Genomic DNA, 13,346 nt, shown 5'->3' on the forward strand with positions numbered 1-13,346 from the left:
CTAATTAAAATAAACTCTCTCGGCTTTTTCATGTCCTCCTGACGCATGTTATTAACTAGCAGTAATCAAGGATTAGTGAGGTGCCTTCGAGTTTTGTTGTGTCATCGACGAGGCATTTGAAAGTAATTGTATATTTTGGGGAGAATCGTTTTTGTACCCTTTCCTAGTGTTAATTCAGTGTGAAGGTATCACACTATTGGTATTTTGACTGTTATCTCCTTGCTTATACCTGTTTATTTGGAATACATTTGTTATAATGCAATATCAGTTTTGTGTGATGTCAGTAGCCCTTCTCGCTGGATAGCCAAACAGCGTGACTCCCCAGGGTGCATAGCCGGAAGGTCAACCATCCAGTTATTAACCCCGTCCAATAGGACTTGACTACCTTGGGCAAGCCGTAACACAAGATGATGTCCAAAACGATGAAATCGTATGCATCACGATCGATACCCGAGGGACATCCCGTAGGACTGACACGATTAGAACTATGCGTTTTCCTTGCACACAATAACCCGCGAACGACATGATTTTTCTCGTGCAATTGTGAATAAATGAGCACTCGTAAATTGTTTCGAAGACTGACGTAGAAACGTAAAGGGTATTGGCCTCGCGGAGGTATCTTCATAGTTGTTATGGTCTATCGTTTCAATTTTCGGTTGATTGCCATATTGCTCTTTCGGTGAGCATCTGTTTAGCCTTTCCAGGCTCCCAGATAATCGGCAAATCCGCAAAGCGAAAAGCGAAAACTGCGTGCGAAAAACCCACCCGTTTTTCGCGCGCAGTTTCCCGTCTATCTGGGAGCCTGAAATAGGCTAGTCGCTATTCATTTCAATTAGCCATCTTTGTAATTCGATATCCTTAAGTCTTCGCTTGATAGTATTTGGGACTCCTATATCCACATAGTGTGCTTTTATGCAAAGTATAATATATTAATCCATCTTCTGCCATCTTCTGTTTCCATCAGAAAAATATACTTTTATACACGCAAAACGTATGAACGTTTGAAGTGTGACAAGTTTATTGAAGCATCATGCACAAATAAAGACAAAGTTAGTGGTGGTGCATGGTGTACTGATCTATCTATCTATCTATCTATCTATCTATCTATCTATTCAGAAATGGCTCAATTAATTTTGCAGCAAAATAACTTATTTTGTTTGTTCGTGGACTAAGCGATAAAGCCTCTGATAATATTCCATTGGTCTTCTCGCTAGTATACAGTGCAAAAAATGAAACTGTCTAGAAATTAGGTGAGTCTTCGTAAAAGGAAGACGTGTACCAGAAATAAACCGTGTTTCTTAGAGTTCAGACTTGGTCGCAAATTGTTGGGACAAGTCTTACTGTTGACATAACAGATGAAAAACTCTTGGGTTTCATTAGACGCACTCGAAGATTTGTGTAAAAACGATGCAAACAGACTGACACTACTGGAACAAGCCTTCCTTGTGCGCCTTAATTTATGACTCGATCACAGTTTCTACAGGGTCTTAATTGTTCAAAACAGCAGAAAATATGACTGCTACTATTGATACGACTGCCAACCTCATCAATATGGATTAATAATTGAAAGCATTAAAAGAATTTGTTTCGGCCTAATTTGACTTTATGGATCTTCAGTGTTGTTTTACATTTATAATTAATACAACAAATTTTACTTGAATTCTCTTGGCTTGTCATGGTCGCACACCTAAAGTTTCATCAAACTGGACAAAAAAAAAGCAAAATGAGAAGGGAAAAAAGACAGTTCTTTTGCTTGAAAAGTGGTTAATATGGTTCCATAATGGCAGTTAGTTTTTTTGCCGCTATCGCCACATAAAGCTTATTACAAGTGATTTTTTTTGTCGTTTAGTCGTACGCTCTGAATATAACAAGTTGACGACTCATCAGTTGCCCTCAATCAGGTTGAGAAGTTTTATTGCACTTTCTTAATCTTCGAATCATTGCTTAAATTTTATATCGTGTGCCCAACAGGGCAATGCAACGAAATGTATACGAACTACCTTTTTAACCCAGATCGTGTTTAAATATTTAAACAGTCCTCGGTGATATTGCGCGAGCGAAGTTTGTCGTTACTGTTTGCTTTTTCCTTTTCTTCATAAGGCCGTCATAGTAGCAATCTCTCTTGGTAAGCTATTGACAGGTTGCCCAAATATTAATGCGTTTATTCAGCTCTAATTTTGACGTACAAGGACACACAGCAAGCTTTCTGCTCCAGGTGCTGCTTTCGCTTCTCATGAGTCCCAGTTGGAGTTCACTTCATTTGACTTAGCCTGCAAGTTTCCCTTTAGCTAATCGTCTTCACCGCTGCAGTTCCAGTGCTACCATAAATCATGGTAAGAGTTTGCTTTTTCCTTTTCTTCATAAGGCCATCATAGTAGCAATCTCTATTGGTAAGCTATTGACAGGTTGCCTAAATATTAATGCGTTTATTCAGCTCTAATTTTGACGTAAAAGGACACACAGCAAGCTTTCTGTTTCCAGGTGTTGCTTTCAGTTCTCATGAGTCCCAGTTAGTGTTCAGTTCATTTCTTCGTTCAAATGACTTTTCCTGCAAGTTTCCCTTTTGCTAATCGTCCTCACCGCTGCAGTTCCAGTCCTACCATAAATCAAGGTAAGAGTTTGCTTTTTCCTTTTTTTATACACCCGTAGCAATCTCTATTGGTAAGCTATTGACAGGTTGCCCAAATATTAATGCGTTTATTCAGCTCTAATTTTGACTTAAAAGGACACACAGCAAGCTTTCTGCTCCAGGTGCTGCTTTCGCTTCTCATGAGTCCCAGTTGGAGTTCAGTTCATTTCTTCGTTCAAATGACTTTTGCCTACACGTTTTCCTTTTGCTAATCGTCTTCACCGCTGCAGTTCCAGTGCTACCATAAATCAAGGTAAGAGTTTCCTTTTAGCCCTTTAAAAACCCCTCACCTTTTCGAAAAGGTTTTTTTTGTAATAAAGTGTTTCAGTGGCACATAATATAAGGCAGCCAGAGGACTTGTTCCCGGAAATGCTATTTCGCTGTCAAGTTCTTGAAAGAGATCTCTCAGAAAAAAAAGGTATGAATGGAACATCTAACAATTTATGGCCGGGTGACGCTAACATGAAGAAATACGCGCGCAGGTCAAAGAGAGTTTGATACGATAAGGCTGAAGGCCGAGGCGGAAAATATTCTTTAAAATATGCAAGCTACTTGACAGAAACTGAAGAGCGTAAACCCTCGGGAGATCTCGGGCCTTCGGGTACCGTAAGGGATCGGGCAATCGACTCCAACATGCGTTCGATTTTGTCGAACAACCATGTTGAAACGGTTTGCTCCCCCCTTTCAACTGTGTTGAAACATGTTGAATCGAAGTTGAATCAATTATGAATGAAACAAAAAACGTTTAAGCTTTGCTTCAACAACAATTCAACATTTCTAGATCTTTTGTCATCGCGAATGTTGCATGAAGTTCAAGCCGTTTTTGCGCGACTCTTTCAACATTGTTGGGTATGCGAGTGCGCACTGATCGGTCTCGCAATCACGTATCTATGTCCATATTCACAGTAACAAGTCCGTAACTATAGCAACATACGCGGTTGTAGCCTGGGGCTGAATAACTGGCTTCTCGCGAAGCTTAAATCTTGATGATATCTTGAAACCGTTTGCCCACCCCACCAGTCAATAACAACATCGTTTAACATCTTTCAACAAAATCGAACGGATGTTGAAGGAAATGTTGAAGTAATCTCGTACCCAGATCTCAGTCTGTCGTATGGCCGTGAGAGATCTGGCTATGAGTCCCTTGAAACGTTTACGGCTTGGTGTGACATCATGTTGCGTAAACTTTGAACTATTGTTAAACTTTCGTTCCCGTAATTGTAGTAAAATTCAATTACGGGACGTATTTTAGCTGATCAAAGACAGGAAAAAATGGAATGACCAAATTTGCAAATTAGTGCTCATTTTTTCAGTTGACATCCAAAACGCCACAAAATAATGGCTTTCATGTGCAAAAAATGGCTGTGCAAGCTCGACACGTTTAATATTATGTACTTATTGACTGATTGGGATGGCCGGAAGAGAAAATATTTGGCCCAAGGTCATGGGGTACGGACCGAGCGCAGCGAGGTCCGTGCGACATGTCCGAGGGCTAAATATTTTCCTGTCCGACCCGATCTAAACTCAGTCAATAAGCATTTTATCATATGGGCTCTTTACATTATTTTTGAGCACTCAGAAGATTATATAAGGACAAAATTAAGAAAAAAACAAAAATCTGCACAGAAAATTTATCTAATATGTTGTTTGCATTTGCTTTTCTGGCTGTAAATTACTTGGATGTTTAAAAGCGACGAAATCCCGTAAAATTGCATCGCACGGAGCAGTACGTGTTCCTAGTAGGGTCGTTTCCGCATTTTTCCGGCCCTGCTCGCGCTAATGCGTACGGCCCACATACGGGCATTTTCCCAATAGTTTTGCAATGAAAGCGCGCGCGGAGCCGGAAGGGCCATATCACATGATAAATGCATTCTCGTCTTTCCAACGACGAAATGAAAAATGTTAGGTTATCTCGGGACGGTCCGTGAGCCGGGCTTCCAAAATGAATTTGCCGTTTTCTCCCCACAAATCGACACTATTCATGACAGATATTTCCCTGGGAAGTTGGCACACACTTTCCATGTCGAAAGACATGCGAAATAATAAACGCCAAGTAAATTTTATGTTCACGTTCTCGTATCTGATGCCATGGTCCTTGCTCACTTGTAAGTGCGCTTAGTTGGGTAAAATTGTTTGGGCCGCTCCCTACAAGGGCTTTTCAGGGTCAACCGGGTCAACGGGATCGGACCGAATGCATGTGAAGGCGCCCAAGGCTGCCGCCATACGATCGATGTGTCATCTCGGAGCACCAAAAACCCAGCCAGATGTAATTGACAGGGAGTCGATTTTGAGGGGGGAAGAAAACCGGAGTACCCGGAGAAAAACCCTCGGAGTCAGGTTGAGATTGACTGAAACTCAGCCCACATACGACCAGAGGCCAGAGTTGAACCTCTGATCACAGAGGCAGAAGGCACGGTTGATGACCACTAAACCACCCTGACTCCCCTCACTGCACTCGTTTACGCCATCGATGGGTAAAATTGTTTGGCGTTAGAAAGAGTAAAATCTCTGAGTCTTAACACAGGAACTCCTATAAAACTTCTGAGACTTTCTCGTGTTCTCTTTCTATAGGTGAATGAGTAAGATCATGGCTAATCATTCCTGGGATAACCCCCAAAATGAAGGACAACTTAGAACGACGTTTTCCTCATTGGAGTGCATTACTTGGCTTGCAGTACTTTGTACTATAGGCATTGCCACAGTAACGGTCAATGGCCTTGCAGTCATTGTTTATCTCAAAGAGCCCAGTCTTCGCAAGCGTAGCATGTACTTGGTGATCAGTCTGGCGATAGCAGACTTATGCATTGGAGGAATCTCGCTGAGCAAAGACGCGTTCGATTCAGGACATAAATGCAACCTTTGGAAGAGCCATTTATCGTCATCCGGGAAAAGGATTTTAATCGCCGTCTATTGGCTTTTTCCAGTAGCCTCGGTGACAAACCTTGCTGTTATTTCTTTGGAGCGGATGCACGCCACGTTTCGCCCATTTAAGCATCGTCTCGTCAAAAAGTGGATTTTTGGAGCATCAGCTGCGTTCGTTTGGTTTCCCGCTGTGCTAAACTCCTCGGCTTGCATGTACGTATATGCCCAAAGCGATCTTCGGAAGTTTTCCTTCGCGCCTTTGTCAATATTGGCTTGTTGCCTTTGTATTATCCTTGTTTCGTATTCGTCGATCGTTGTTAAAATGTACTGCGGAACTCGTCCTCACCACCAAGGCGCGGGATGTCGAGAAAGAAAACTGACCAAGACACTCTTCATAGTGACAGTTCTATCTTTAGCATTGTTGCTACCGTACATTGTTTCTTTTTATTTCAGAACAGTCCTTTCCAGTCATTTAGGTATGTTTTTTGCATCTTTGGCTTATGCCAATTCACTAGTTAATCCCATTTTGTATGTTTATAGAATCCCAGAATTCAAAAGAGCGATGTCATCATTTTTGGGCTGTCGACCACGAGCTCAGGTTTTCCCTCAGTAGTTACTCTTAACTTTTATCACTCTTGCTTCCGATCATCTCAATTACCTTGAGTTGGGTATCAATATATCAAAGAGTTTGGTCGGTCTGTAGTAGATGTAGATGCTCTTAAGCTCGAAATACGCCCTCTCGCAATTCACAGTGTTGCACGATCGCTTGATGTCGACAAAGGCAAACGTTTGCTGCTTTTTATATCCTATAAATTCTCATAACGCAATGTAGATAGTTGAATTTTCAAACCTTGAAGAAGAAATTTCGTATTAATTAAGTAACAACTACTTAAGAAACAAATGTTATTATCATCATCATCGTCATCTTCGCAAGTAGTAGTGCAGTAGTATTGGTAGTATATTAGTTAGTACACTCAGTTTTGATTTCAAAAGTCCGCGATGGTACATGCTATTCCCGTTGCGCGAGTACACAATGGCGGTTATTTAAAATAGGCACGTGATGCGTTCACGTGTCTAATGCAAAGGATAATTAGCATAACCTTAATATTCATAGAATCAATATATGTCGATTGGATTAAGTGTTTTTATTAATAATGGTGAGCACATGCATGGGGTCTTGTGATGAATGGTTCTGTGCTACTTTCACTGATGTTGAAGAATGAGAGACCAGGAGGTTAGGGTCAGTAAGCCCCCATGTTCTTCTGATACCTTTCTTCACTCTATCTTTAACTTTTGTGCCAGCAGATCACTTTTTACATCGGCCCATGGCCTTGCGATAGCTTGGGCAGCGTCGAGGGAATTGGAAAAGAGTAAAGCCGGCAGTTCCATAAGAGCGTTTGCGAGAAGTTCAGAAAATTCTGAAAAAAATTGAAGTGAGGACCGTTTCATTGAAGAAATTTCCGGTTAAGAAATGAAAGAAGTCCGAGCATCAATTATCTGATTGCATCTGACGGCGGCAATGGTGATGGAAAGGACAATAGCGAAAAAGGGAATTTGACTCTATGATTATGCAAAACTTGAGCTACATTTTTCTATTGTTTTGGCACCAACATGGCCGTCTTATCACGTGAGTGCAATCAGATAATTACAATGTAGTAAGGTCGATTAATAATATCGAGTGTGGGCCCTTTGACCGAGGTTTGTTGTTGCCCTTCCTCAACATTAACTGTGGGTTGCGAAAAGGCCTGACAGTAGAAAGTTCAAAGAATGTTATTTTATGGCGTTAGCTCGTCGTCAGATTTTATAAATTGTGGGGTTCCGCAAGGCTCCATTCTGGGCTCGCTACTCTTTCTCATTTACGTAAATGATTTTCCTGCATGACTTTGTTGGGAGTATGGAGTCGCGAGATAATCTGCTGACGACACGGACTTGACGTTTTCGGGTTGCAATCTACCAACATTGCAGCATAAGATGTCTGACGATCTTAACTCTATAGCGTCTTGGTTGTCTGTCAGCAGGCTTAATCTAAATGCGCTGAGGACTGATTTTATATGGTGATAAGACAAAGAGTAGCTAACCTATATATGCATTTTGACGTGCAAAGTCAAACACAACCTAAGCCCTTCGACATCTTTCAGGAACTTTAACTCGTCCTATAATTTAAAAGCCACCTTCAACCGACAGGATTGCCGATCGTTTGTGCTTGTTATGGAAATTTGCATTGCTTATCGTAGCGATCCGACTGGATGAATTTCAGCTTTGGCGGGATTTTCAAAAATGAAAAATGTTCCACGGCACGCAATGCCTGTCGGTTGAAGGAACGCAGTGATCGTATCGCAAACATTCATTGCGCTATGTAACGCCCACATTATGGCGCAAACTGACAACTGCAGACAGATAGTTACATCGTTAGCCAGTTTCAACAACAGTATACGTAAGCGTGACCTCAGTTCTTTGTTAGACGATGGCTCCAAGGGCTATGCTCTTTGTAATTCTCAATTGCTTTCTTAATTCTTATATTATAATTTATGAATGTATGTATATATAAATTAATTTAGAATCTAGTAGTACGTTTTCGGGTTGCAATCTACCAACATTGCAGCATACTGATGTCTGACGATCTTAACTCTATAGCGTCTTGGCTGTCTGTCAGCAGGCTTAATCTAAATGCGCTGAGGACTGATTTTATATGGTGATAGGCTCAAGACAAAGAGTAGCTAACCTATATATGCATTTTGATGTACAAAGTCAAACACAACCTAAGCCCTTCGACATCTTTCAGGAACTTTAACTCGTCCTATAATTTAAAAGCCACCTTCAACCGACAGGATTGCTGATCGTTTGTGCTTGTTATGGAAATTTGCATTGCTTATCGTAGCGATCCGACTGGATGAATTTCAGCTTTGGCGGGATTTTCAAAAATGAAAAATGTTCCACGGCACGCAATGCCTGTCGGTTGAAGGAAGGCCTTTAAGGGCCGATTTACACGGTACGCCTTTGTCGCATGCGACAACGGCTTACAACAGGCCCACGACATGATTTACGATTGTTGTGTACGTCAGAAAATATGTCGTAGCATTTTAAAACATGTTTTAAAACGCTGCGACGATCGTAAGTTATGTCGTAGGCCTGCCGTGAGCTTGTCGCATGCGACAAAATCGTATCGTGTAAATCGGCCCTAAGAGAGTCCAACTTCTCAATTGCCAGGTTTAACACAGTGACGTATGGCAAACATCCATTGCGCTATGTAACGCCCACATTATGGCGCAAACTGACAACTGCAGACAGATCAGTTACATCGTTAGCCAGTTTCAACAACAGTATACGTAAGCGTGACCTCAGTTCTTTGTTAGACGATGGCTCCAGTGGCTATGCTCTTTGTAATTCTCAATTGTTTTCTTAATTCGTATTTTATAATTTATGAATGTATGTATATAAAATTAATTTAGAATCTAGTAGGTAGTATTTCTGTGTAAATAATATTATTTATTGTCATTAGTGTGGAATATTTACCAAACTAGAACGTTTTGATAAGGTAATAAAGTTTCTCTACTACTACTACTACCCTCGGAGTGAGGTAAGCTCTTTCTTTGTATCTGATTTAGAGAAGATGCCTCGTTGTTAAAATTGGCGAATTCCCACATTATATATTAGACAAAAAGTCACTGGCAATTTAGTTATTTTAGAAAGGGTTAAGTCAGTTCTGAAAATTGAAAACATACAGATATACAAGGCAATAATTGAATTATACTTCACTTACTGTTGTGTTGTTTGGGGTTCTTTGGGTAAAACACCAATCCCTAATTGACAAAAACTTCAAAATCGTGCAGCGCGTATTATTACCGTTGCTTACTCTCGAAAAGATCCAATGAATCAGATGTTTAAAACATTATGGTCCTGCCCCTCAGTATATGTACACGTCAGAGATCTTTAAACGATTTTTTTTGGTAAATTTGAATAAGAAAAGGAATGTTTGTAAACAGATGTCTTCCCTATTGTAACCTACTGTATTTTTTTCTCTTTATTGTATGCAGTTAATAGAGCTTTGGTTTATAGGTGGTTTTCACGCAACGTCATAGCCGCCATATTGGTAAGATCTCTCAATAGCTCCTTTTGTTCTTCCACCAGAAATTGAACATCGCAGCATTCTTATCTGTGTCTCTAGCGATCGGTTGCAAACCACCTTTTATGGAAACCAAATTTTGATACTTTGTATCTTTTAGTTTTACAAAACTCCGTGTCGAAATAAAGATCTTACTTCTTCCTACGTATAACAATCCCTACCTAATCTCTTTTAATGTTTCTATTGAACCAGTACTTTTCCCCGTGACCTGAAAATTGCTGAACTCTCTCCTATATTCAAAGACGGCGAGCGCAGCACAATTACCGACCAATAGGTTGTTTGCAACCAAATCTCTATAGACACATAACAATGCTGCAAAGCACAATTGCTGGTGGAAGAACAAAAGAAGCTAATGAGAGATCTTTTGTTTTCGTCCACCAACATGGCGGCGATGACGTCACGTGAAAACTACCTATATCTGTTACACGCACAATGGCCACCCGGTGAGTGATGGATACGTTCACCGAGCAGCGGAACCTAAAGTGTTTAACTTTAGAAATTCTGATTGAAACATTAAGATCGCAGTTGCTCGTAAGCAACTTCGCTTTCACTTAAAAATATTGCCTCCTTCAGTGAATGCCTTTAAGAAATAATTACAACATAACATTTAAGTTTGCATCGACAACAACCATTTAATAAGTTATTTTAATATGCACTGTAAGTCGTGCATTTTAGAATTTATATCTTAACTTACACAATATACATGCAAAGATTTCAGGGTGTCGTTTGGCTGAGAGCACGTCAATAGGCATTTGCATGACCGTGTCACGTGACCTTGTCGATTATAAAAAAAAATGGCAAAGCTTGCCATCCAGCGGCTGTTTTCCATATAAATGGCCGTTTTTATGCTAGAGACGTTAAAGTCGTCAAGACGCGTTTAACGTCTGAGACGTTAAAGCCGTCTGGTATAAAAACGAGACGCATAAAAGTAGACGACCTAACAGAAAACAAAAAAAAACTTTTTCTGAAAAAGACTGGGTTCTATTCTCGGAAGACACTGGAGACGAGGAAACTCGGCGCAAAATAAACTTGAAGCGCGCGAGTATACGAACAAAATAAACATGGCAGAATTACAACTTCTTAAGTCCATTACTCGACGTCGCCAAGAAAGGCAAGATATGGAAATACAAATGTTTTTAAAGAAGAAAAATCAATCGAGAAAGCGGCTTTTGCAGGATATGGACGAAGAACTAGATGTGGCTCAGGCACTTGGCTTGTGTGCCGTAGCTATGAAGAGACCAAGCAAAGGACTAAGCGTGGATGAAGAAAGGAGTTCCTCGTTCCTCGCGACTCCTTCAAATTCTTCTTGGCCGCCAAGTTGTTTAAGCGCTAAGCCTCGATTTCAGGATTAAACGCTAACTCCTGCCAGTTGTCTGTGGACGAGTACGGGCTAAATGCGTCTCAGTAAGGGCGTCCCGTTTTAATACTAGACGCATTTAACGTCTGAGACGTTAAAGTCATCTGTTAAATGCGTCTAAACGACGCACTTAACAAACTAGAAGACGTTAAAGCGGTCAGACGTTAAATGCGTCTGTCTTATTTACCGTTTTTATACTAGACGTCTCAGACGACTTTAACGTCTCTAGCATAAAAACGGCCAATCTCACTTAAATTTTTAAGCAATAAAATCACTGTAAAATTTCTCACATAAATGTCAGTAGCCTCAAAATTGTCATTTTTTCTAATTTCATCACGCCCTGTCATTGGACAAGTCACAGTTAAAACCATGAAAATGGTCAATAATTCGAAAAAGTGGATGAGCCAGATATTGAAGAAGCGCGGTGTTTGACACTTTGAAACTGCAGACCGCGGACTACAGACTAACCCTAAATCACAGTTATTGAAAGCTAACTGTTCTAAAATGGGTGCTTAGACTTAAATACTGCTTATCAGCGCTATTTGCAAGAAAGGATTTTTATTTGACATAAAATGGGTTGATTCAATGGTAAACGGGCAAACCCTCTCCCGCTATCTTTGAAATTTAAGGTGGCTGGAGCCAGTTTCATCACTTTTAAGAGGCCTTTTCATTAGAAGGGTTATAACTATTATACTGTATGACGTAACAGCAATGTTATGGCACTATAGGCAACACCAATTATTCCTTAACAAAATGCGCCCACTATTGGGACGCAATAGGTTACTATGGAAACATGAAAGCTCTCCAAGAACACCCAGTATTTCGTCTTTACTTGCTCATATCTCAAAAATGAACTCCGTGACTCCCCTTTTTTATTGTGAAAATTGCATTTTGTCTCAAGACTTTAATGTATCTTTAGGCAAATTGAAACTGATTCAGTTAATAAATTTATCTAAATAAATTCTCGAAGCAATTTCAATCTAACATTTGAATAAATGACAATACTTTTGAATTTTCGCGCAGAATGTGCAAGGGCGCGTGCTATATCCCGCCATATTTTTTCCGCCCACTGTCTGTTTTCGTATTTATTGCCTTTGTTTTTGGATTTTGTCTGTTCTTTCACGGAAATCACAGTCATTGTCATGCAGTCACTATTTGTGCTAGAGCTCAGGCAGCTATTTTACGGTCATCTGGCCATTCAGTAGAAGAAATTGCCAAATTGCATGATCAAACGATGGGTCAGGAACAAGTGGTCATAATGAAGGTCCTTCGAGGACAAACCAAGGAGCGGACGGCCGTCTGTTTTCACAAAATATTCAAGAAGTATGATCACGAAATCTAAGCATAAACGTAAAAATTCAACAAGAAAGATTGCTAAAAAACTTCAACATCAACAATATCAACGTTTCCAGCACAACGGTATGAAGATTGACCAACAAAGGTTGGAAAGCTTTCAAGCGAAAGAAGATACCACTGTTAAGTGAGAGGAAATTTGCCAGGAAATACTCCAAGCTCACGGCGGAGGATTGGGAAAACTTCTTATTTACAGATGAGTGTCGCAAGTATCCAGTTCATTACCCGAATCCAGAAAACCACATCGTATTGGGCCCTCAGGAGTGCTACGTTCCTGGGGCATACCAAGGTGAAACAAAGTGCGAAGGTGATGGTGTGGGGAGGTATGACGGGTTGTGGTCTGACGAAAGTTACACATCTTACCCAGTGGCCAGACCTCAACCTCCAAGTAATGAATCAAAGAAATTGTAGAAAACAGAAGTGAAACCGTTAACCTCAAGGCGGCACGTTACAGACGGACCGACGAAAAGAAAGCTGTTTAGCTCAAAGAAGGCAATGACCTTTGTGCAGGACGGAGCGGCGGTGCACACTTCAAAGGCGGATCAGACATGGTGTCAGAAGAATTTGCCAAACTTTTATACCGATTGACGACTTGCCGGCAAACTCACCTGATCTGAGCATCATTGACGAGACAACGTACAAAGATCCAGCCCCTGAAACACTGGACGAGCTGAGAAGGCGACTACGGTTCGGACGAAAAAATGCAAACTCTCGACATGTTTCAGGAGATCGCGCGTTATTCTGCACCGCCGCTTAGAAACTAACATAAAAAATAAAGGAGGCCATTCTAGTTACTAATATTTAAGATATTCGATGTAAAATCAATAAGGAATAACATACTTAAATTTCCAAGAAGTAGTTGTAATAATTAGTGAAATATAAGTGAACAAAATATCGGAACAAACTACTGAAACACCCTCTAGAATAGTAATCAGCTATGTGAGATAGAACTATCGGCAAAGTTTTAAAAAATTCATTTCGAAAATTTATTTATTCAACTTTATTCAAAGGCCTGGTAACTG

At 40.4% G+C, this 13,346-nt stretch overlaps 2 protein-coding genes across 3 annotated transcripts in view; one reads left to right on the forward strand and one right to left on the reverse strand.

Moving 5' to 3' along the window:
• LOC138021412 (cytochrome c oxidase assembly protein COX18, mitochondrial-like) overlaps nt 1-13,346 on the reverse strand; it is a 401,574-nt gene that overhangs the window by 350,456 nt on the left and 37,772 nt on the right. The window lies entirely within an intron of this gene.
• Nucleotides 5,217-6,104, forward strand: LOC138020333 (substance-K receptor-like). Its single transcript, XM_068867339.1, has one exon. The coding sequence runs from the start codon at nt 5,217-5,219 to the stop codon at nt 6,102-6,104; it is 888 nt and encodes a 295-aa protein (XP_068723440.1).

This window comes from Montipora capricornis, chromosome 10 (genome assembly GCF_036669925.1).
Source record: "Montipora capricornis isolate CH-2021 chromosome 10, ASM3666992v2, whole genome shotgun sequence".
Taxonomy (NCBI): Eukaryota; Metazoa; Cnidaria; class Anthozoa; order Scleractinia; family Acroporidae; genus Montipora; species Montipora capricornis.

What these genes read in the sequence shown, in the direction of transcription:
- LOC138020333 (XM_068867339.1), top strand. Translation starts at nt 5,217, where the DNA reads ATGGCTAATCATTCCTGGGATAACCCCCAAAATGAAGGACAACTTAGA.